General features: G+C 43.5%; 1 protein-coding gene across 8 annotated transcripts in view; it reads left to right on the forward strand.

Moving 5' to 3' along the window:
- Positions 1–13702: 13702 nt before the first annotated feature.
- The window catches only part of CIT (citron rho-interacting serine/threonine kinase), a 120912-nt gene continuing 109536 nt past the window's right edge, over positions 13703–25078 (forward strand). For 7 of the 8 annotated variants that reach the window (XM_080986144.1, XM_080986148.1, XM_080986146.1 and 4 more), the window contains exons 1-7: positions 13703–13834; positions 15496–15650; positions 16687–16828; positions 17898–18073; positions 20575–20676; positions 22885–23027; positions 24223–24316. In XM_080986144.1, coding sequence (XP_080842270.1) covers positions 15555–15650; positions 16687–16828; positions 17898–18073; positions 20575–20676; positions 22885–23027; positions 24223–24316 — 753 coding nt within the window. In that variant the 5' untranslated portion in view covers positions 13703–13834; positions 15496–15554. The remainder of the gene's footprint in view (positions 13835–15495; positions 15651–16686; positions 16829–17897; positions 18074–20574; positions 20677–22884; positions 23028–24222; positions 24317–25078) is intronic. The other variant, XM_080986152.1, reaches the window with a different exon arrangement.

Here is a 25078-nt window from a genome sequence, read left to right on the forward strand (position 1 = left end):
CAAGGCGCGGCCACACAAGTGAGGCCGATTGGTAACTCACAGCACCTGGTGGCAAGAGCCGGGAAGAGATATAAGGCCAGCATTTTCCCTTCGGCTCTTTGCCACAGCAATACATTCCCTGCCTTGCTGCATTTGGTTCCTTGACTCCTTGTTTCTTGGCCCTCGGACCCCTGACTTCATGACTCCTTGCTTCTTGATCCTTGGACCCTTGACTTTGTGACTCCTTGCTTCCTAACCCTCGGACCCTTGGCTTCTTGACTCCTGGCTTCTGGACTCCCATTCCTGCTCCCACCCTGCCCTCTTGCCCCTGGTCCCGATGTCCCCAGCCGGGACTTTGATCGCCCGTGAACTGGACTGTGACAGACTTATCACTGTGCCTGTCTATGCTCCATGCTCTTCATACCTCTTTTGGTTCTTTGAGAATAGGGAAGAGGGAATCTGGTCACAGCAGGAGGGGAAACTCCCTGGCTTCTCTAGCAGCCTGCCTCATCTCTGCCTTTTGCCCCCCCCCCTCCTCTCCAGCCTCCGCTTCTGCCTCTGATTCTGGACGGCTCTCTGCCACACCACCTTCCTTCTCACTATACCCTGTTACCTCTACAGCTTCTGACACCTCCACCCAGTTTGCTTCCTTTTTCCGCTGACCACTCATTGCTGTCCCACCACTAATCCCCTGGCTCTGAGCCTTCTTCCCTTGGGGGTTCCCCACCTGCTGCCTCCCCCCACTCTTGTTCATCCATCCAGTCCATGACAAATGTATATTACTCTTTTATAATGAAGATCAATTAATGGTGTTATTAAGCAGGCACAGGTAGAATGGTTGGCTGTTAACTGGACAGAAGCTGCCTTCACACCATACATTTAAATCATATAATAATTTATAATAATAATAATAATTTATTATTTGTACCCCACCCATCTGGCTGGGTTTCCCCAGCCACTCTGGGCGGCTTCCAACAAAGACCAAAAATACTCTAAGATGTCACACATTAAAAACTTCCCTGATGTCTTCTGAATGTCAGGTAGTTGTTTATCTCTTTGACATCTGATGGGAGGGCGTTCCACAGGGCGGGCGCCACTACCGAGAAGGCCCTCTGCCTGGTTCCCTGTAGCTTTGCTTCTCGCAATGAGGGAACCGCCAGAAGGCCCTCGGCGCTGGACCTCAGCGTCCCGGCAGAACGATGGGGGCGGAGATGCTCTTTCAAGTATACTGGGCCGAGGCCGTTTAGGGCTTTAAAGGTCAACACCAACACTTTGAATTGTGCTCGGAAACGTCCTGGGAGCCAATGTAGGTCTTTCAAGACCGGTGCTATGTGGTCTCGGCGGCCGCCCCCAGTCACCAGTCTAGCTGCCGCATTCTGGATTAGTTGTAGTTTCCGTCACCTTCAAAGGTAGCCCCACGTAGAGCGCATTGCAGTAGTCCAAGCGGGAGATAACTAGAGCATGCACCACTCTGGCGAGACAGTCCGCGGGGAGGTAGGGTCTCAGCCTGCGTACTAGGTGGAGTTGGTAGTTGTTTATCTCTTTGACATCTGATGGGAGGGCGGTTCCACAGGGCAGGTGCCACTACCGAGAAGGCCCTCTGCCTGGTTCCCTGTAGCTTTGCTTCTCGCAAAGAGGGAACCGCCAGAAGGCCCTCGGTGCTGGACCTCAACGTCTGGGCAGAACGATGGGGGTGGAGACGCTCCTTCAGGTATACTGGGCCGAGGCCATTTATCTCACACACCCCACCACTGCCAAAAAAGAATGTTGGAAAATGTAGTTTAGTCCTTACCTTGCAGAGCTATAATTTCCAGCATCATTAACAAACCACAGTTACCATTATTCTTTTTTAGGGGGGGGGGGGGAATCTTTTTTAAATGTATGATACATATGCTACCAGAGGTCAGTCCTGCTGCCCTCCATCCCCTGGAAAATGGTAGAATTCAGTGACACACCTGTCGTCTCTTTGGCAGCTTGATCTATTCCACCAACTGGGGGAGAAAATCCTGGCAGTCTACAGGGTGTTTTATAGATATACTGTATATATATATACAGTTTGTTGCCAAGATTTCACCATCACATGTGTTTTGAGGACTGGCAACAAGCTTCTGAAACAGATTGACATTTTGGGCTCATTAATCTTGGGAAATGAACAGGTTTGGTGGAGGAGTTGTAGGTAAAGTTCATCCCCCTTCTTCTAGATGAAAAAAAAAAAGTTTTAAAAGGTAAGAAGTTCTCTATACTAGTCGCTTTCCTCACCCACTACATTAGACTGTATATTTCCAGATATTTTAGGAAGTGCACAGGCCTTGGTTTGTCACTGATATGTTCTATATCAATTATCTATTTCAACACCCATTTTGTGTGGGTGAATTTTAGATTCAAAGACTTTGTTAGCAAGAGAGATTCTGCACTGACACCCCTGCTAAGCTCACTTCTGTAATAGCAGAATAACAAGATGACTGTTTCTCCTATTGAAAAAGAAAAAAGAAACTAAATGCCCTAAAAAAAGACTTCTTGAACTCGGTAGCTAATATCTCTAAAAAGTACATTTAAATTTTATCTAGAGCAGTGTTTTTCTAATTTCCTGCTTTCAACTCCTCCGTGGAAAAACCCTTCAAATGACTAACAGAACCCATGCACACTGCAGCAGATTCCTTAACACAGATTTCCTTAACCTAGGTGCCCTCAGGGTGTTTGGGACTACAACTCCCATCAGCCTTAGCCTGGCTAGCCAGGAAACAGGACTACAGTTAGCATAGGAGAATTTTGCAGTACAGTGGTACCTTGGGTTAAGAACTTAATTTGTTCTGGAGGTCCGTTCTTAACCTGAGGTACCACTTTAGCTAATGAGGCCTCCTGCTGCCGCCACAATGCCAGAGCACGATTTCTGTTCTCAGCCTGAAGCAAAGTTCTTAACCCAAGATACTATTTCTGGGTTAGCGGAGTCTGTAACCTGAAGCGTCTGTAACCCGAGGTACCACTGTAGTTTTGACAGCATACATGCCACATGGTTCTGGAAACCACAAGAGACATGGGTATTCAAGAGTCACAATCACAGTTACAGCCTCCAGGCCACCAACAGGGGCAGCTCCATATCTGAGGGGTCCCTGGGCAGCATGTTCTGTTAGGCTTAACCTAACTGGGGTGGCATTACACCATTGCTGAATAAAGCCACCATTTAAAATATTCTTCAATGCCCCAGAATGTTAGGTCAGGGGCATTGTGGGAAATGAAAATGGAGGTCAGTGCCCATTGGGACTGGTAGAATGGAAGGCAGGGAGGCCACCAGCAGGTGAGGCTAGAGTCTCCTCCGTGCATGGTGGTAGCTAGTGGCGGGTGCTGCTCATTGGAACTGATGGGTTGGAAGGCAGAGATGTCCACAGTAGGTAGAGTCGGAGCCAATGATAGGCAGGACCAGAGACAATGACAGGTGGAGCCAACTATTTCTAGTTTTGTCCCATTCTCCTCCCTATCTAGGCAATGCTGATAGATCTAGCTGCTTGGAGTACCAGGCCAGAGAAAATATAAAGAGGAGTGAAATATACTCGGAGTTGAGAGTGGATTTCATGCTCTTTATTCAGCTCATAGTGGTGAGGAGGAATGGAAGTTCCCCCAGAATGACTGCTTTATATACATTATTTACACAATGGGCCCCACGTGATTGGCTATTCTGGGATTCTCCTGTAGGCCAATCAGGTTGTGGATTCACTTCTACCTGGAGCTGGATTGGGTGGCTCTTGTGGACCAATCAGACTGCTGCATTCTGGATCCTATTGTTCTAGGACCAATCAGACTGCTGCATTCTGGATCCTATTGTTCTAGGACCAATCAGACTGCTGCATTCTGAATCCTATTGTTCTAGGACCAATCAGACCGGCATTTTGGATTCTGTTCAACACAGTACATAACAAGGAGCCTGGGGCAGGAATCAGTAGGGGACCCTGCCAGAGCCCTGTCAGCTGCTTAAGGATGCTGATATCAACTGTGGCTACCATGATGGTGAGGAAGCAGACTAGTGGACTGTGGAATGGCAACATAAAAGTCTGGGACTACAAAAGCACTCACATTTAAAATGGCTGCTGTGCCAGAGTTGCAAGTGATTACTATAAATAGCTGACACTTCAACAAATAGAAACAACATTAAGATTGGAATAAACAGCCAACAAAATATTGGCTAGGCTAGGCTAAGGGCTGAGGAGGAACGGGTTGGCAGGGAAAGGCCATATCACAAAAGTGACACGATTGCCAGGATAAATTTCTCCTCTGTAAGTCCGACATAGATGGGCAGGACTTTCTATAAAGTGCAAGAAATAAGGTATGTGCATGAGGGTCATGAATCAGGGCAAGCCTTCCAAATTGACCTCTGTGCTTCAGTACCACTGTGTTGTAGTACCAGCTGGCCTCGGCATTCTGTCAGCTGATTCCTAAAAGCTAATCCCTTCCCATTGGGCCTTATAAAAGCCTAGCGTCAAAAGCTATCTCCTCAGTCTGAGCCACTTGCCTTGGATGTGAGGATGGTGGCTTAGTTAGGGGGGAGCAGAACCTCAATTTGTATTGATTGCCCCCCCCGGCTACGCCCATGTATATTTGTGTGTGTTTATACTGTAAATTACAGGGACGTGGGTGCTGTGAGTTAAACCACAGAGCCTAGGACTTGCAGATCAGAAGGTCGGTGGTTCGAATTCCCGCGACGGGGTGAGCTCCCATTACTCGGTCCCTGCTCCTGCCCACCTAGCAGTTCGAAAGCACGCCAGAGTGCAAGTAGATAAATAGGTACTGCTCCGGCGGGAAGGTAAACGGAGTTTCCGTGCGCTGCTCTGGTTCGCCAGAAGCGGCTTAGTCATGCTGGCCACATGACCCAGAAGCTGTCTGTGGACAAACACCAGCTCCCTTGGCCAATAAAGCGAGATGAGCACCGCAACCCCAGAGTCGGCCACGACTGGACCTAATAGTCAGGGGTCCCTTGACCTTTACCTTTATACTGTAAATTGCCCTGTGATCCTTGGATGAACAGCAGTATATAAATCAATGAAACAAACAAATATAATGCTATGGTGACCTGTCATTGATAAAAAACTAATGCTAGGATTTTGACCTCTTTTTATGAGGTGTTTTTATTTTTGTTTTTGCTGCCCCTTATGCTACTGCTATGTTTAGATTATGGGTTTTTTTTTATAAAAAGTATGTTTATAAAACAGCACAAACATCAGTGGGGAGAACTGGTTACAATAGACTTAATTAGCTATTTATTACTGAAGAAACAACAACAATAATCTAAAGGATTTCAGAGCCAAGTCTGACAGAGGCAGCAGCAGCAGCACATAATTATTAATTTAGGGGAGAAATAAAATAACATGTAGGAGGCTCTGCCAAGCTTTACTGAAACAGAAATAAGTTCAGCCACTTAGGAAGGGGACATCTTAACTGTGTGCAGAACCCAAATGCTATGATTCAGAATAACAACTATGGGCAATCATATCTGTAGCCTTTCTGCGATTTTGTCTGGAAAAGAATTCACTGCATTATATACCTGTCACAGTTGATCTTGCCTACACTAAAAACAAAGGACTTGCATTAGTCATTTGTGTTCTTTTCATGCTTCTCATCATACAGGCATTCTTGTTTTTGCACAGCCAGCTCTGAACAATGCAGTGTGTGGACTCAGCCCACTGCAATCATTCCCAATTTTGCTTCACGTGCTGTGTTTTTGCTTGGAAGTTGTCAGCCGCACTATACAGGAAAATTAAAGATTTGGGTGTCTTTCTTGATTTATATAGCTTAAAAACTAAGTATACCTTATGTCCGTGTTCTTTGAAATTAGCTTCATAACATATTATTAAGGCTGCAAGCGTTACTTGGTAGGTTAATACAGTAAACCAAAAGCTATAGCTGATTAAACGGTGGGACAGATCTGAATAGGAGCAGCTGCAAGTTTAGGGATCTAGGTTTTGTGTGTGTGTTTAATCAAAATTTTTTTTTTTTCAGGTTACTTTTCAGGCTAAATGCAACTTTAATCCCATAAGAAAATGTAAACATGTAATAAGGGGATAAATAACATTATTAAAATACAATAATATATAATATTGTTCAAAATTTTCTAATGTACAGCTTCACTGGATTACTCTGAGTTCTAGTATAATGAGAGAAGAAAAACCTTCAGCCTCTCAGCTTTCTCCACACCATGCATCCTTTTCTTTGTCTCCCCTTCCTTGCATGATTTACTACACTAAACTGTGAATCAGGGTTCAAATCTGCACTGTGATGGGAAAGGCAGAACCAGTAACATGGACCATAGATTCATGGTTGCAAATTAAATGGATGAATGTTTTGTTGACATAGAACACTCAAGATTAGAGGAAAAAATATTGTAGGTCCAAAATATCATGCAAGAACATAAGGCAAGATCTTGTTCTAGATCCAGTATTTGAGATTTTGAGGAATAAAGATTTTAAGAATTTAGTTTAAAGACCAGTTAACAAGTTGAGACTATCTTCAACTATCTTTGGGAGCATCTAAATCTGCATAGGATTGGCCTATAAGGTTCTCCTGTCCTTCAACAGCGAGTGCATATGTGTATAAAAAATAAAAGAAAAATCCAATCCATTTTTTAGTCCTTTCTTTTCAATTAGTAATCTTTTTTTGTAAAAGAAAAGATTAGCAAACTTGGCTGAATTTCTGAAACTGACAGGGTATAATCAAAGGAACTTCAGTTGCAATTCAATGCCATCCTTTGCTTTTGCCCTGTACTCTGGCTGGGACCCAAAGGAGTATTTTAGCTGTCTGAGGGGTTCAGACATGAACACTGGGTTGTTATTTAAAAAACAACAACACTATTTCATTTCTTTGAAGAGTATACAGTGGTACCTTGGGCTACATACACTTCAGGTTACATACACTTCAGGTTACACACTCCGCTAACCCAGAAATATTGCTTCAGGTTAAGAACTTTGCTTCAGGATAAGAACAGAAATCGGGCTCCTGCGGCGCGGTGGCAGCTGCAGGACTCCCCATTAGCTAAAGTGGTACCTCAGGTTAAGAACAGTTTCAAGTTAAGAACGGACCTCCGGAACGAATTAAGTACTTAACCTGAGGTACCACTGTAGATCCTTATGCCATTTCAGGATGAAGACTCCTCATCTTTGCTTTCAAAGTCTTTAATGTTCTTGCCTTCATTTGTTCTCACTCTGCCGTAATATCCTGATGCAGCAGGGATAGAAGGTCAAGACCCTCCAGGTCTCTCAGTCTGACCCTCACCACATCACACCCCTCCCCAGCTACTCCTCTTCTCACCAGGCCACACTTCTCAGTGGCCCTCCTTCGCAGCATCCTTGAGATCTTTTGCCCACCTGGAACTTGTCTTCGGACCCTTGCTTGTCTAGATGGAAGATAGAAAGGTATGCAGAAAGCAGTCTACTGAGGTTGTTTGTTGTATATTACTGAAGCAATTTTTTTTACTGGACCTAAAGTAATATGGAAATTAAATAAAAACATTTATTATTATTTTTTAAAATCATTGAATTGTAGAGTTGGAAGGGACCTTAAGAGTCATCTAGTTCAGCCCCCTAACTACTGCACAAAGGTAGTGTACATTCATTGCTCTGCCCATTTTTGCCTCTGGACACGTCCTCTTCTATATGGTCCCTGGAAGGTTGTTCAGAAGGTTATGCAGTCCTCAGACTGAAAAAGTATCATCATCCCTATGATATAACCATCCTAATGTATTCCCCCAACATTCAGTTTTCCTAAGGCTTTGTGCTTCCTTAAATGACTCTACACTTTCTCCCTTATGCCTGGAATTACCACACAGTTTTTGTGAGGCCGCCTTATTGCTTCTTCCAAATCATTGTAATTTTAACCATGTATTCTTAGGAATGCGGGTGGCGCTGTGGGTTAAACCACAGAGCCTAGGACTTGTTGATCAGAAGGTCGGCGGTTCGAATCCCCATGATGGGGTGAGCTTCCATCGCTCAGTCCCTGCTCCTGCCAACCTAGCAGTTTGAAAGCATGTCAAAGTGCAAGGAGATAAATAGGTCCCGCTCCGGTAGGAAGGTAAACGGCGTTTCCGTGTGCTGCTCTGGTTCGCCAGAAGCAGCTTAGTCATGCTGGCCACATGACCCGGAAGCTGTACGCCGGCTCCCTCGGCCAATAAAGCGAGATGAGCGCTGCAACCCCAGAGTCAGCCACGACTGGACCTAATGGTCAGGGGTCCCTTTACCTTTACCTTTATGCTTAGCAGTCCTACTGAATTAAGTAGGACTTGCTCCCAGGTGTGGGGTTAGCATGGCAGCCTTGGTCACCACACCCACCTGTAGTTATGCCTCAATCTCCACACATGGTGTGTAATTGAACTGTATGTATTTTCTCCATTGTTCACCCTTGTCTTTATGTTTTGTAGAATGTCTATTTCGTTTTACAGGTTTGTTTAATTACTGGGTTAATACCGATCAATCCCAATGCTGGAACTTCTTCCAGATTAATGAGAACCCTACCTCTAACTACAGGGACAAGTTTGATTAGAAACATGTACACCGTGATCCTATAAATGTTTATTCAGAAATAAGAACCACTGAGATTGATGGGGAAATAAAAAAAATCCTTCCAGTAGCACCTTTAAGACCAACTAAGTTAGTTCTTGGTATGAGCTTTCGTGTGCAAGCACACTTCTTCAGATACACAGTGTATCTGAAGAAGTGTGCTTGCACACGAAAGCTCATACCAAGAACTAACTTAGTTGGTCTTAAAGGTGCTACTGGAAGGATTTTTTTTATTTTGACTGTGGCAGACCAACACGGCTACCTATCTGTAACTGAGATTGATGGGGATTACTGTTGAGTTAGAAAGGCTGTAGCTCAGTGGCAGAGTCCATGCTTTGCATGCAGAGGTTCCAGGTTTAATCCCTGCCATCTCTAGGTAAGCTGGACAATAGCCCTGTCTGAAACCCTGGATACACACAGTCAGTGTAGACAATACTGAGTTAGATAGACTAATGACAACTTCATATGTTCCTACACTCAGGTAAGCAGTGGTAGCTGGTGCTCATTGGGACCTGGAACAGCAGAATACAGGGATCCTGACAGTAGGAGGAGCTGCAACCAATGACAGGCAGAGCCAACTAATTTTACTTTTGTCCCATCCTCCTCCCTGCTGAATTGTACAAGGGCAATACAGTGGTACCTCGGGTTACATACGCTTCAGGTTACAGACTCCGCTAACCCAGAAATAGTACCTCGGGTTAAGAACTTTGCTTCAGGATGAGAACAGAAATCATGCTCTGGCGGCGTGGCAGCAGCAGGAGGCCCCATTAGCTAAAGTGGTGCTTCAGGTTAAGAACAGTTTCAGGTTAAGAACGGACCTCCAGAACGAATTAAGTACCTAACCCGAGGTACCACTGTACTGAGACTAAGGAGAAGGAAGCTAATGGGCAATGCTGTCACCCTCTGGACTGTAAGTTAGAAGGCAGACAGATGGGAACTGCCTGAGAGCAGACTGAGATTGGTTGGGCAGTGTCTGCATTTGCCCTAATAAACCCGCCTCCGCTGCAGGCAAATGTATGTATGATTGCAGCATTAATCTGGGTTTTCTTGACACTATCTTATAAATTCCTTTGTTAGAATCTTGCTGATTATGTTTGTCAAGCTCTGCTGGAGTGAGAAATGAAATAGCCTCTCTCCTCTTCTATTCACTTTTAAAAAAATTTATTGATGATCTTCCTTGATCTCTTTGCAGGCTGTTTAGAAGACACAGCTTATTGACAGAATGATCATCTAGGGCTCTTCTTTAGGCACCAGAACAGTTGAAAGTTGAAGTACTGCTGTCCTGAGATACTGTTTCTGCTGCTGAATCAGAAGGGTTGGATTTTTGAGGGAAATTCGCAGGGGTTAGCGCATGCTGGAATCCGGCGGCATATTTCTGAAGGTCACAACTCAGCCAATTCACCACATTGCCTTTCTCACAGCGGCCTTGCTTGAAAAAGCAGACAGCTCCTTCAGTGTTGGCTGAATTTTTGTTTTCATCTTTTATTATCACTATCTCCTTCTCCTCCAGATCAAATCCACCAATAGGTTCCATGTCACTGGACTCACTAGTAGACGGCTTGGAATTCTGACCTCTCTCTTTTGCGTTCAGGCTGGAGACATCCACAAAGCAAACCAGTTTCCGCTCCTTGTCACTTTTCAGTTTTTCACTGCTGAAGAGGTTAACTTTACACAGGCTTGCCCGACAGTGCAACCAGTCAATGTCTGGAGCCATCATGGTTGGAATAAGAGACTCAAACTCAGAATGTTCTTTCTGCTGAACCCGTGCCATGTTCCTGTGAGACTCAAGATGTGTGTCTCCTCTTTCACTTTTCCATACCCTTCTACTGACAGACGGCACCTTCACAGATGTGGACACACAGTTGCTCTGGCAGCAATGACATCACAAAGCATCAGCCACAAACCAGTGATGTGTCAGCAGTGTTTTTAAAAGAGACTGTATTATGGTTGTGTAATACTTCCAATGTCAGAGGCAGTATGCCTCTGAATACCAGTTGCTGAGAATCACAAATGGGGAGAGCATTTGCGAGAACAAGATGTTGGACTAGAATGGACCTTTGGTCTGATCCAGCCGGGTTCTTCTTATGTTCTAATAACAGAAGGTCCCTTGTTTGGCTTTTACTGAATAAAGTGGGGAGGCATTTTCGGGCTTCTTTTTCTTTTTTTAAGTTGTAAGCAAGAACCCAATCAAGTAAACCATATTTATCAGAGCTGATTAAAAAAAAAAAAAACGTTTTTACGAACTTGCGGTAATCTGTTCCAGAAGTCCATTCTTAAACCAAAGCGTTCTTAAACCAAGGCGTGCTTTCCCATAGAAAGTAATGGAAAGTGGATTCATCCATTCCAGACGTTGAAAAACTACCCCTAAAACAGGAATTTAACATGAATTTTACTATCTAACGAGACCATTGATCCATAAAATGAAGGCAATAATCAATGTACTGTACTATAAAATAAATAAGACAGTATTGTAGATGATTAAAATTATTTTTTTTTCTTACGTGCACTGATGATAGTCATTGTTTGGATGGGTTTTTTTATCCATTTCTGCAGTCACACTATCAACCAGCAGCTGAACTGGGTTCCACAAAAACAAGTCACAAAAATGAAGTAACAAGCCACAGTCACAAAAACGAAGTCACAAGCCACAGTCACAAGTCAGTCCCATAAAACGAAGAACAAGTCACAGTGAAAAAAATGAAAATGCCACACAAACAAAAACGCAAAAAAATAGCAAAAACAAAAGCTCCAAATATCACTTCTGTGTTGTGTGGGTGCTTGGGACTCAACAGCTGGCAGACTCAACAGGAAGCCTCTGATTAGCAGCGGGGGACTCAATTTACAAATGGAACACACTCAACAGGAAGCGGAACATGTTATAGAACTTTTTTTATGTATGCAACAACAGCAGCAAGAATACTCATCGCAAAATATTGGAAGACACAAGATTTACCCACCCGGGAAGAATGGCAGATGAAGTTGATGGACTACATGGAACTGGCGGAAATGACTGGCAGAATCCGAGACCAGGGAGAAGAGTCGGTGGAAGAAGACTGGAAAAAGTTTAAAGACTATTTACAGAAATACTGTAAAATTAATGAATGTTAGAAAAATGTTGGAATGAAGTTATATGGCTTTAGTAGAAATGTTATAAGGAATTAAGTACAAATAGATTAACAGAGTATTAAAGGAAAAAATAAGGTTAGAATGTGTTAAGATAATTACAGGATAGAAAACAGAGGAAGATGGAAAGGAATTGCTGAAACAATTAATAGAATTGGAATACAAAAAGGGAGGTGTGAGGAGGTCGATGAAATAAGTGAATGAAAGATAAGATATTGGAACTGTTTGATGTGTTTTAAATTGTTTTTGTTTTGTTTTGTTAGTGTTAGTGTTATGTAGTGTTTTTGTAATGTCTTGTATTGTTCTCTTTTTTTATGTTTGTGTGTTGTAGTGTTTAAATTGTTGGAAAAGTAATAAACATTATTAAAAAAAAAAAAAGGGAAGCGGAACATGTTCTGCTTCCAAGGCAAAGTTCACAAACCAAAACACATACTTCTGGGTTTGCAGCATTCTTATTCCAAGTTGTTCATAAACTAAGCTGTTCTTAAACCAAGGTACCACTGTACTTGCTCTCTCAAGAATACTCAGAAATGTGAGGCGTTAGGAGTCCAACGTTGTTTATTGCAAAGCAATAGGTTACAGTCGGATTGTTCTGCAAAACTGCAGCCCTGCCCAGTGATCCAGGCAGTGGTATTTATAAAATTTCAAACAAAGCATTTAAATTCCCACCAATCATATACATCATTACCTCATTTCATGTTTAATACACATGTGCAATAAGCACTGGCAATTCCTGCTGATTAAGTTTTGATTCCGTGTTCTGTTACATTGTGTTAGTTGTGCATGTTGGGAACCTGTGTTACATGTAGCCATTTGCACCATGTAGCAGCTTATGTTCTAGCTTGGAGCTGTATGTTTGTAATTCACATATTAGCTGTATTTCTGCCCCAGTGGGGGCGGGGGCAGGGGCAGCAACTTGCAAAATAATGTTTCATAAAGTAAGAGGCTACCATAACTTCTGTATTAGAAGCGCACTCAAGGATTTACAGGGGTACACATTATTACATTTATTGTGGCCACTGCCACACCATCATCCGTGAACCCAGTGGAGGCTGGTCTATGAGGGCAATTGCCCCACCACCCTCAGTCTGCTGTCTGTCAACCCTGCTTCCATATTTACAACTTAGTTGTGGGGACTTTGTCCATCATTCGCTTTGGCGCCACTGACTGCTGGGCCTCCCTGCCTTCTACTCTGCTAGTCCCAATGGACACCAGCCACCACGTCTGGTACATTCACGATTGAGGGCTATGTTCCTTCAATGGCAACATTCCAGGGGCCGCATGCCAGGGTGTGTGTGACCAGAGGCAAAAGTCGGCGGGGCAAGAGTTGTGACTCTTAATTTTGCTACACGATGCAAACAGTATGAGGGGGCTTCCTAGCTGTTGTCTGTGTGGTGGAGCATTTGCCACCTTATGTACTGAGCTGAATAGGATCCAACATGCAGCAGTCTGATTGGTCCTAGAATAGGATCCAGAATGCAGCAGTCTGATTGGTCCGCAGGAGCCACCCAATCCAACTCCAGGTGGCAGTGAATCCGCAACCTGATTGGCCTACAGGAGAATCCCAGAAATAGCCAATCACGTGGGGCCTATTGTGTAAATAATGTACGGTATATAAAGCAGACATTTCAGGGGAACTTCCATTCCTCACTACTATGAGCTGAATAAAGCATGAAATCCACACTCGACTCCGAGTATATTTCACCACATGAAGACAAATCCAGGACAGGCGGGGGGAATTGTGTTTGTGACCCTCCCTGAAATAGTTGTATCTTATTACAGTATTCAAGCACTACAGCCTTTTGTATTACAGTATATGCAGGGTGTGGGAATACCGAATACGAGCTCTGACAGGATGAGAGGAAAAGCCGTTAAGACGCTTTTTGAGTTGGCCACGCCCCATCTCGCTCCGTGGCCACGCCTCTCCCTGCTGTTTCGAAAGGGGAGCGTTGGAGACAGAAGGGCGCGCTCCCGCCTCCGCGTGACGTCACCCGGCGAGCGGATTGGCGGAGGGTGTTCTGGTCACGTGGCTTAAGGAAGCCGGTGACGTCCCTCCTCGGCTTCGTCCATTCAAACGCGGATGGCGGGAAAGGCGGAGGAGGCGCTTTTCTGAGGCGACGGCGGGTGTGGCTCGTTGCGTTTGGGGGAAAAGGGCGCTGAGGCTTCAGGGGGCTCCCTTCCTGACATGCCGCTGGGTAATGATGATTTATTAAATGTCTGTCCTGCCCTTCTATCCAAAGTGGGGGTGGATGCAAGTGCTTTATGCATTATAGTAACGTGATATATATATGTGTGTGAGTGAGAGAGAGAGGGAGAGCGCCGGGGGGGGGGGAGGAGGATTTCAAATCGTGGCTGAAGCCTGCCTTGGAAGTCGCGTACACATCAAGGGTGCGGGTAACCGGCGAAAGGCACACTGCACATGTACAGGGACGCGCGTAACCTGGAGAGTTTGGAAATTGAGCCTGGGACCTTCTGTGTGCCACACAGGTGCTCCAACTTTTGAGCTCCAACTAAAGGCATAGGGAACTGATCCATCCAGTTTAGTATTGTTTACAGTGACAATGAGCCCTACCTCAAATTGCCAAGGATTGAACTGTACAGTGGTACCTCAGGTTACATACGCTTCAGGTTACATACTCCGCTAACCCAGAAATATTGCTTCAGGTTAAGAACTTTGTTTCAGAATGAGAACAGAAATTGTGCTCCAGCGGCGTGGCGGCAGCAGGAGGCCCCATTAGCTAAAGTGATGCTTCAGGTTAAGAACAGTTTAAGGTTAAGAACAGACCTCCGGAACGAATTAAGTACTTAACCCGAAGTACCACTGTACTATAAAAAGGTAAAGGGACCCCTGACCATTAGGTCCAGTCGTGGCCGACTCTGGGGTTGCGGCGCTCTTCTCGTTTTATTGGCTGAGGGAGCCGGCGTACAGCTTCCGGGTCATGTGGCCAGCATGACTAAGCAGCTTCTGGCGAACCAGAGCAGCGCACAGAAACGCTGTTTACCTTCCCGCCGGAGCGGAACCTATTTATCTACTTGCACTTTGAGGTGCTTTCAAGCTGTTAGGTTGGCAGGAGCAGGGACCGAGCAACGGGAGCTCACCCCGTCCCTGAACTGAACTATAGTCCTCTATAAAAAAGAAAAATCGGGGGCAGGGGCTGTTTCAAGCGCTAGCAGGAGAAACGGGATTGAACATGAGACCTCTGCATGCAAAGCAGATGAACTGCAACCAGGAACATAGTGAGCTGCTTTATACTGAGTTGGATCCACCTTAGCTCAGTTTGCTGACTGATTGCAGTTCTCTCAGGGTTTCAGACAAGAGTTTCTCCCAGCCTTAGCTGAAGATGCCAAGCATTGAACCTGGGGCTTTCTGCATGCAAAGCAGATGTTCTACCACCTAAGGGCGACCTTTCGCCTCACAGTTGTTGTTGCTTCACATCTTAGTCAACCCTGCACATGAGTGGTCAAATAAATATATATTACTACATTTCAATCCCACTTTTCTTCCAATGAGCTCAGTGTGTCGTATGTGGTTCTCTCTCTCCCCATTTTGCTCTCATAGCAACCCTGTGAGGCTAGGCTAGGCGGCAGTGACTAACCCAAGATTACCCAGTGAGATCCATGGACTCCCAGGGTAGGGAATTCAGGGGTCGGTAAACCATAGTCTTCTAAATCCTCCTGTCAACCCTGACACATTGGCCATGCTAGCTGGGGCCGATCGAAGTTGAGTCCATTAACATCTGAAGGGCTACAGCTTCCCCGTCCCGTTCTATGACATTCAATTATACCTTTAGAATTGTGTGATTTGAAGGAAGCCAAAACTTCTTATAACTTCTTGAAATTAATAATTCTAATACAGATTGAAAACAAACTACAGCATCCATCCTGGAAGGTGTCTGTTGGTGGTGAATTTTGAAGATGTTGAAGTTTAAGTATGGTGTGCGTAATCCTGTGGAGATAGGCATGATGGAGCCCATTGCCAGCCGTGTCTCTAGACTTAACCTGCTTTTACAGGTAAATGTTTATTTTGTCCCAGATTGTGTAAACTATACTGGTTTCACATCAGCACCGGCAATTCATAAATACTCAACTTTCTGTTGTGTTGAAGGAGTAACATTTATTGTGGCCAAATATTTGTGGCTGTCTTCAAAGTTCTGTACCTCCCATGCAGTAAGGAGGGGCCAACAACTGCTTCACCCTCTGGGACCCCACTGACTGGTATCATCAGCCACCAGCTGATCACAAAAGTTGGGTGTAGTTGGGCAATATCTGATGCATTGGAGCTTGGTCAATTTGGTCAGGGGGGCACAGGTAAACATCTTAGAGGTTCTATTTATAGTTAAACAGTTTACAAATGTTGTTAAATAAAGAAAAATAAATGGTACTTCCCGGAATTCTGTACATTCTACAGTTTGTGTACATTGTTCATATTAGAACTTCCACCCTTTATCTCTATTTTTTTAGTATCTCTTAAAAGTCTTCTGTTAAAGGGAGTACAGGAGGCAGAGACAGCAGTGGTGACACTTTTCCCCTTCTTCATTTCTCAGGGTGGTCTTATTAATGATTGCCTTTCAATACTTCTATTGCCATCTCTAACTAGTGTGACAGTAGACTGTTGTCATTAAAGCAGTGCTGTGTAGTGGTTAGAGTGTTGGAATAGGAGTCGGGAGATGGAAGGTTCAAATAGTCACTGGGTGACATTGGGCCAGTCATTGCCTCTCAGCCTGACCTACCTCCACAGGTTTGTGAGGATAAATTTGAGAGTTCAGGAACCATATATGTTTCCCAGAGCTCTTTAGGGAAAAGGTGGGAAATATATGGTAACTGTAACTAGCACACACATACGCGCGCGTGCACACACACACACACACACACACACACACAAAAACTTCAACTATTCACCCTAAAAGTAGAAAAAGAAATTGAGCAGTTCTATATATACACATAGTGACCTGTTGTAACATATGCTTCTAATTTTGCTAGCAACTATGAATTGTCTACCAATGTTCTTCCATTCTTGTCTCTCACTGGTATTTGTCTTCGTTACCAGGGGAAGCTGCCCTCTGTGGCACAGCAGCAGATGTCTCCATTTTCCAGGGAAGGCATTTTGGACTCCCTAATGGTGCTTTTTGAAGAATGCAGCAACCCTGTTTTAATGAAAATCAAGCATGTGGGCAATTTCATTAAAAAGTGTATGTCTTGTTGGCTTTCTTACAGCTTTTTTTATGCAAGAGTGAATTTATTCTGTGATGGACCTGTTCAGCATATACATTAGGAACATAGGAAGATGCCTTATTCTGAGCCAGACCATCAGTACATCTTACTTAATATTGCCCACACTGATGGGCAGCAGTTCTCCAGGGTTTCACATAGGAGTTTTTGCCAGTCTTACTTAGAGATGCTAGTGAATGAACCTGGGGCTTTCTGCCTGCAAAGCAGATACTTTATCACTGAGCTGCAGCCCCACTGCAACAGAGGAAATCCATGTCGTAACAGCAGGATATTGTATTCGGCTTGTATGTGCATCCTTCCTTTTTACCCAGTGTAGAAAATAATATTCCCAAATGCAAGAGTCTGGTGAATTGAAGAGTTGGGCAGATGCTACCTGGCAGCTGTTGTGCATAGTTTTGGCATGATATATGTGTTGACTGTTGTGTACAAAGGGGAATCACAATCAAATGTTATATGAACAGTGTTAGGAACTGAGATATGAAAACCAGGAACGAAATGGCACCTTAAGGCTAGGTTATGAGTGCAACAATGGAATGTCCATGCACAGTTTTTTAAAACAAGAATGCAAAGCTGAAAATGCAGCTAAAATACTATGTTAATTTTTCACATGATCTAGTCCTTCCTCCCCATCCCTCTAATATTCTTAAGAGGGTCTCTTTTCCAGTCTTCAGAGAGTGGCTGGAAGTGGGGAGGCAGAAAAAGGCCCTCCTTTCCTTCCACTCTGCAGTTCTAATCTGAAATCTTAGGCGCAGTACTGTGCCCAGAGCTCAGAAGCGTGCTTGTAATAATGAAATTTCCTGTGCAAAATGTGCCTAGAACAATGGGAGTTTTGAACACTGTATAGGAATGTTATGAAATAAAATTAATAAAAAGAGACATGAACAGTTTTAGTCCCCTAGATCTGGACTGAGGAGAGGACATGGGAACAATTTTATTGATGGGATGGCCATGGCTGTTTAAGTTAAATTCTGCACTGCACTTCACTGTTTGCTTCTCCCCAACGTAAAGTGTCTGTCTAATATTGCGCAGATTCGGACTCCGTAGCAGCATTCCGAGAACTTCAGCCCAGTGTGAAGGACTTTGAAGTCAGATGTCTGGTGGGATGTGGTCACTTTGCAGAAGTGCAGGTAGTGAGAGAGAAGGCAACTGGCGATGTGTACGCCATGAAGGTGATGAGCAAGGAGAGGCTGCTGGCACAGGATCATGTAAGTTCCTGTTTTGTTTTTATAATCTTCAAATTGCTCATAACATTTTCATAGTGAGAAAGCTTGCTAACAGGGTATGGAATCAGGAGTTCCAGTTGTGATCCAGATTTAAATATACAGTTGCCCCAGAGCAAGATCAAATAACCTGTGCCCATAGAAGTGGTAGAGAACGGGCTTCTTTGGCGTCTGTGTGAAGTGCAAAACTCTAAAGTGCTTGGCTGCTGTGGGGCTTGCAACGCCCCAACTTACATTTGCCACCACCTCCTGCTTCATCCTAACTTCTGAGTAAGAGGAGCTCAGAAGAGTAGCAGGTTAAATTTCTGCCTGGGAGGGGACAACTTCCCACTCATAATGGAGTGAGTCACCTCCCCTTGGTCAAAGCATATAGCATGAAAATATGGTCTGACAAGCAGCAGAAGATCTGAGTTGTCAAAAATTGTACGGTCAAATCCCAGGTTCCAAATTTAGAGGCGTCATTGAGATTAGAATGGAGGGGAAACAGGTAGCATAAGCCCCCCCCCCACTCCCCGTTTCCTCTAAGTAACATAAGCTAAGTAGTCTTAAAAAGGAAGCTCAAACTTTCAGGAACTATACACGACCCTCCTGAAAGCAGGATGCTACATGACACAGAAGCCGACAGGATTTCTATGGGGAATAATAACCCCCCTCTTTTTAACTGTAGAATTGCAGGAGAGGGTTGTCAGGGAGGGAGATGGATCCTCTGATCAGGTTTGGCTGTGTGGCCTTGGGCACACCTGTAGAGACAGAGTTTTGATGCATGGGACACCTGACGCCCAACATTTAGACAGCGAAAGATAGGCCACCCGCACCTTTCAACAACCCAGGAAGATAAAAGGTGAGAGCTGAGACAGCTTTCTCATCTACTCCTAATACACCAAGCGATCAGTGCATTCTGGAATAGGCTGTATGGAGGCTGCTGGAAACACAACAGGTAGGTTGTTATGTAATGGAGAAGCTTGGTCATTCAGCCAGGTTCATCAGATTTTAAAAAAAGAGATAGGCAGTTGAATTCTTTAAGCTCTGTGCTAAGGAAATAATTCCCAGAAAAGTCATTCTGCATTCAAATGTTGCAGATTAGTACGATGTGCAAATGATGTGTTGTGAATCATATAGTATTTTATCAAAGAGCACAAAAGATGCTCTTTAGGAGGGAGAGACATTGTGTGAAAAAGTGAATAACAGGCTGTGTGGGAAGGGAAAATGTAATTGGAGACCACGAATGCTGGAACTTTAAACATGCAACTTTTCAAAATATATAGCTTTCTCCATGATGGCTAGGAACTTGGTTTTTAAAATCCGAAGGCTGACAGTTTCAGAAAAGGAAAGCTAGATCCATAGTACAGTGTTTTTCAACCTTTTTTGGGCAAAGGCACACTTGTTTCATGAAAAAAATCACGAGTCACACCACCATTAGAAAATGTTAAAAAATTTAACTCTGTGCCTATATTGACTATATATAAAGTAATTCTCTTGAATAGGAATCAAATAAACACAAAGAAAGTATTTTATAATTACTTTATTATGAAATAGTAAGTAAACAGAAATATGAAAAATTATAAAATACTTTATTCAGTGCGCAACCTGGGCCAGTTTGGCTGAACACAAAGCTGATATTCTGGCTGGAATCGAAGAAAGACACACACGTAGCTCTTCGTCAACAGCTCTCAGTCTCTCTCTGTATTTAGTTTTTATAGCAATCATGCTTGAAAAGCTCATCTCACACAGATATGTAGTGGAAAATGGGAGCAATGTCAAAATAGCTTTGTTTGCCAGAAGGGGGAACTCCTTGGTAGTATCCAACCAAAAACTGTCCAAAGGTAGATCAGCAAATCTTAGCTTGAAACCACGATTTTGTCTCAGTTCAGTTAGTTCCTCCTGCTCTTGTAAAGTTATGTCCTTTCCACCAACTGATGCTGAGCTATAAGGGTCCTAACCCAGTCAAGGCATTCAGTGGAGACTGAAGAGAAATAAAATGACAACTTCTCCGGTCCTCCTGGTGACTCGAGTCGCGACGTCTTCTTCTCTCCGCTGCTGCGCACACTGTGCTTGGGCAGGAAGGAAGTCAGAAGATGATGTCCTACTGTGATAGGTCCAGGCTGGAGTCTGGACCAATCACAGCCCGAACATCAGAAAAGTGGAGGGTGTCCCCCTGAGGAGTGCCAATCTGCACCCCTGCTGGCAGAGGGTGGGGTCAAAAACCCCACCCCCTCATACCCAGGACACAGTCCGGCGCCCGCCTAGTGGGCGAAAATTTGAATTTTTATTTTTTTAAAATCTTTCGAATTTTTCCCACGGCACACCAGGCAACATCTCGCAGCACACTAGTGTGCCGCGGAACAGTGGTTGAAAACCACTGCCATAGGAGATGAAAGACTTTAGATGTGAGTGACTGTTGCTGCTGAATCTTCAAAATGCAAATCTGCACTCACTTTATTGTTCCTCCAAGGAGTTGATGATTTATTAATATTTACTCCTCACAGGTATTATTCTTTGAGGAAGAAAGGAATATATTATCCCAGGGTACCAGCCCTTGGATTCCACAGTTGCATTATGCATTTCAAGACAAAAAGAATCTTTATTTGGTGAGTTTTGTATTTGCAGCATCACTTCAAGTGGGCTGACAGCTTTTACTTTCACACGCCAGGCAAGTTGCTCGCTGCTGGAGACCACTGGGTAGAGTTTGATTCTACCACATTCACTTCAAAGCAATTACAGGAGGAAACTAGTCATTAAATCTTCCTGTTAGGAAAGGTGGGAGCCTTTCTGCAGAACAGTGAATACTTCAATCCGAGAATGAAGAATCCTTGACAGTTAATTAACTTTTTTTTTTCAATTATCAAACTATTTAAATGTTAACATTTTAAGAAGAAGGGGAAAGGCATGATTGATAAAGAATTTGATACCATCGGGCCTGCATGGGTAATACTTCTCCCCTTCCACTGTACACAGTGCGGTGGAGAGTGAATTTTATTCTCTTCTGTGTATACAGAAGCAGCTATTGAACTATGCTGAAATACTTGTGGGGTGCTCTGGTTTAAGCCACACTCTACAGTAAACCATGCTATGACTCAAGCATGTGCTTTTAGCATTGTGGCTGGACTTCTCGTCCCATTGAAACAAAGCAAGCTCAATTTTGTTATTTTTGGGGACACCTGACTGCAAACTTTTCTTTTTTCCTAAGGCTTCTCAAATGAATCTATTTTATTTCTGCAGTTTTTAATTCTTCTTGGTTTTTAAGTTTCAATACTGTTTTTATTATCTATATCTTACAGTTTGTTTTATACTTCACTTTTTAATGCTGGTATATTGCTTTATCCAGGGATGGCCCAACTTGGCTCTCCAGCTGTTTTGGGACTACAACTCCCATCATCCTTAGCTAACAGGACCAGGGATGATGGGAATTGTAGTCCCAAAACAGCTGGAGGGCCAGGTTTGGCCATGCCTGGAATCGTACTGTGTTTTTTTGTTTCTATATTTTGATTGGCTGGTGAAGTTTGTTTTTGCGGGAGATGTAAGCCAGTGGAGGAAGTGGGGGGTACAAATTTTAAAATAAAAAAGCATTACCTGCTATGCACGAAGAAGGCAAAGGGGGCAGGGCAGCGTATCATCTTGAGCCTTGTTGCATGTGTTTGTATTTGTATTTCTTGCATTGATACCCTGCCTTTTTCTTCAGGGAGCTCAAGGTTCCTTGGTTCTTCCCCATTTCCTTTAATCCCCAAAACAACCCTGTGAGGTAGGTTAGGCTGAGATGCAGTGACTGGCCCAAGGCCACCCAGTGAGTTTCATGGCCCAGTGAGGTTTGAACCCTGGTCTCTCCTAGTTCCTAGTCCACCATTATGCCACACTGGTGAATGTGAGAAGAGACTGAGCAAGCCATCAGTGTGTGTGATACTTCACAAAGGTTTGACAGGACCTTCCCTAAGAAGCTTAAAATTTAAAATAGGCACAGGGAAAGAACAGAGGAGATCATGCACTTTGGATGACAATTCCTATCAGCCATAGCCAGCATGGTATTGCCCCCAAGCCTATCTTTGGAACCACATCCTGAAAAATGTATGCGTACCTCAGACATAAATGAATGGGCCAAGACTGCAATCCTATGCAGGCCTGCATGGAGTTAGAACCAGCCTTCTCCAACCTGGTGCCCTCCAGCTCTTTTGGACTACAAAGCCCATCAGCTATATAAACTTTCATCATCATCATAAACTTTATTGCACTAGCCAAAGGCCATGGCATCATTCACAAAGGGAACAAAAAGAAAAGCAACAATAACCATAAAAACATCAGCCACTGCAGATACAATAAACCATGATCACGTCTCCTAAGAATTATTTGTTGCATACGATAGAATAACAAGGGGTTCTTAGGTAGAATGCCAGCTTAAATGTCTGAATCACCTTTGCAATTGACCGCTATTTTATCTAGTTCTTTTCTCCTGATCTTCTTAGCTGCCAACGCATATAGTGCTACTTTATAAGTTACGAAGCATCAGTACCCATCAGCTATAGTTAACAGCCATTTTCCAAGGAACAGTCATTTTTGTAGTCAAGTCATGTTAAAAAGAAATACTTTTTGATGCAACTAGGGTCCTGTCCTCCAACTTTAATTACCGGGTTGTAAGAAAGATTAGAGCTTCTGAATTTCTTTTGTTGTAGCAAAGCTGAATATATTGAGAACACAGAAAATGTTCTTTTAATTGTTTGTTTGCTGATGCTGTGTGCTTTTCATAGTAGAAGAGCTTCACAAAGCTTTGCTTTCTTTTTGTCTGTTTACTTTGAAATTGCATGAAGGTTATGGAATATGAGCCTGGAGGAGATCTTCTGTCCTTCCTAAACAGATATGAGGATCAACTTGATGAAAGCACTATTCAGTTTTATCTAGCAGAGTTAGTTCTGGCCATCCATAGTGTCCATCAAATGGGCTATGCCCACCGGTAAGTGTTTTTGGGTTTTTTTAAGAATAATTTTTTATTAACCGACCAATCACATCAAATCAAACCAAATTACATAAATTCCAAATTACACAGCTGAATTTTAAATTTTTGTTGGGGGTACCCATATTTCAAATTCCGAAGGGGATCCAATCAACTTCTTGCTTCTTACTGCTGTTTTAATGTCCACAAATCTAACCTTATGATGTTCACAGTACTATCCAGTCCTTTCTTATTGTTTTTCCACATCTCTTGTTGTTATTTTCATATATTTTTCCTTTCTCTTTGTGACCTCTGATGCCCACCGGTAAGTGTTGCTGTGCCTCACACCAGTAGGCTTAATTCAACACTGGGAATAATGGATCATTTTGGAAATCAGTGAAGGGAACAGTTTTGGAAACTATCGATACTTCTAACTGTATTTGGAGACATTACCCTTAAGATACTACTAAGATTGCTGTAGTCAAAACATCTGTTTTAGGCAGTGGGTTTCTAGAATTTGAACAGCACACCCTGTTGCAATATCGTCATCAGCTTTTGAAACTTTCCTGAGTTCACTGAAGAATTCTCAGTAGCTTTATTGCCTAAGAAGAGGAGGAGTTTGGATTTGATACCCCGCTTTATCACTACTCTAAGGAGTCTCAAAGCGGCTAACAATCTCCTTTCCCTTCCTCCCCCACAACAAACACTCTGTGAGGTAAGTGAGGCTGAGAGACTTCAGAGAAGTGTGACTAGCCCAAAGTCACCTAGCAGCTGCATGTGGAGGAGCGGGGAAGTGAACCCGGTTCACCAGATTATGAGTCTACCGCTCTTAACCACTACACCACGCTGGCTCTCTAAGATGTGGTGGGGGACAGGACAGGACACCCAAGCTAAAGAAAGGACTGTGAACAGTGCAGGTGCTTCCATGAGGAACCCCAGTTTGGACCTTCCATCTTCAGTTGGAGTTGGAATATAGTTTCCAGGTTGACTTGCTTGAGTATTTGCTTTCTAAATACTCTCTCTCTCTCTCTGTGAGATGCATGTGGTAATGCAAAGTGTTAGTCTGACTAGTTTGAGAACTAGCGTTTGACTACATCCCTTTTGGATTATTTTTTTACCACTCTAATGGTTTTTGTAATACAGTATGTGTTAACAGGGAAGCATTTATGGTCTTGTGAAAAGCTTTTATTGATTGCTTTGGGTTTTTTATTTACAGAGATATTAAGCCAGAGAATATTCTTATTGACCGAACAGGACACATCAAGCTGGTGGACTTTGGGTCTGCCGCCAAACTGACGGCGGATAAAAAGGTAATAAAGGTCTAGAATGGATGGGGAAAGTAAACATCTCAGCTTTTTTATTTTTGGCTGTGGGTGCCTATTGTAGTTGTCACTAATTTAATACAGATTATTAGTAATGAGGCAAGAGTGTACTGTTTCTTTAAAAGAAATGTAAGCAATGCTAGCACAGCTGAAAGTATTTAATTCGCCAAATTGCTTATGTCTAGCCTTACTGTTCTTTGAGTGTGTGCGTAGTTCCTCTGTATCTGGATCTTTCGGCATCGCAGAATCACAGCAGGGAGCTGTGTGATTGGTTGGTAAGGAAAACGCTAGCAACCTTTTTAAGAATGACAACTTTTGGGAGTGGCACAAAAAAACCTTGGGCAGCTCGCAGGGTATGGGTCAGCCATCCCTTCTATATGGATAACTGTGTGGCAGACACCAAAAGTAAATATTAATAATGCCCCAGTGCAGATTGTCTCTGAATGCGTATTCAGGAAACTGTGGGCTCTTGAAATTCCTTACCTATGAGTTTTGAGTGTTTTACATATTCATTATTAGTATGGATTTCTGCTTAAGTTGATGTGTTTTTGTCATATTGCTGTACTTCCAAAGAGAGAGCTGTGCCTTTTAGTTAAAAAAACTGAAGTGTAGTGGATAGCACTGCAAGGCAGCTAGAGTGTACCCTGGTTCTTGAGTTTAATGATGTTCCTGCTAACTTGGGAAGAAACTGAAATGGGTAATTAAGTAGCTGAGGTCTGGTGGATGGTGAGTAATGGTCTTTTTGATTAC

The sequence above is a fragment of the Podarcis pityusensis genome (assembly GCF_964106645.2).
Source record: "Podarcis pityusensis genome assembly, chromosome: 16".
In the NCBI taxonomy this organism is placed as follows: domain Eukaryota; kingdom Metazoa; phylum Chordata; class Lepidosauria; order Squamata; family Lacertidae; genus Podarcis; species Podarcis pityusensis.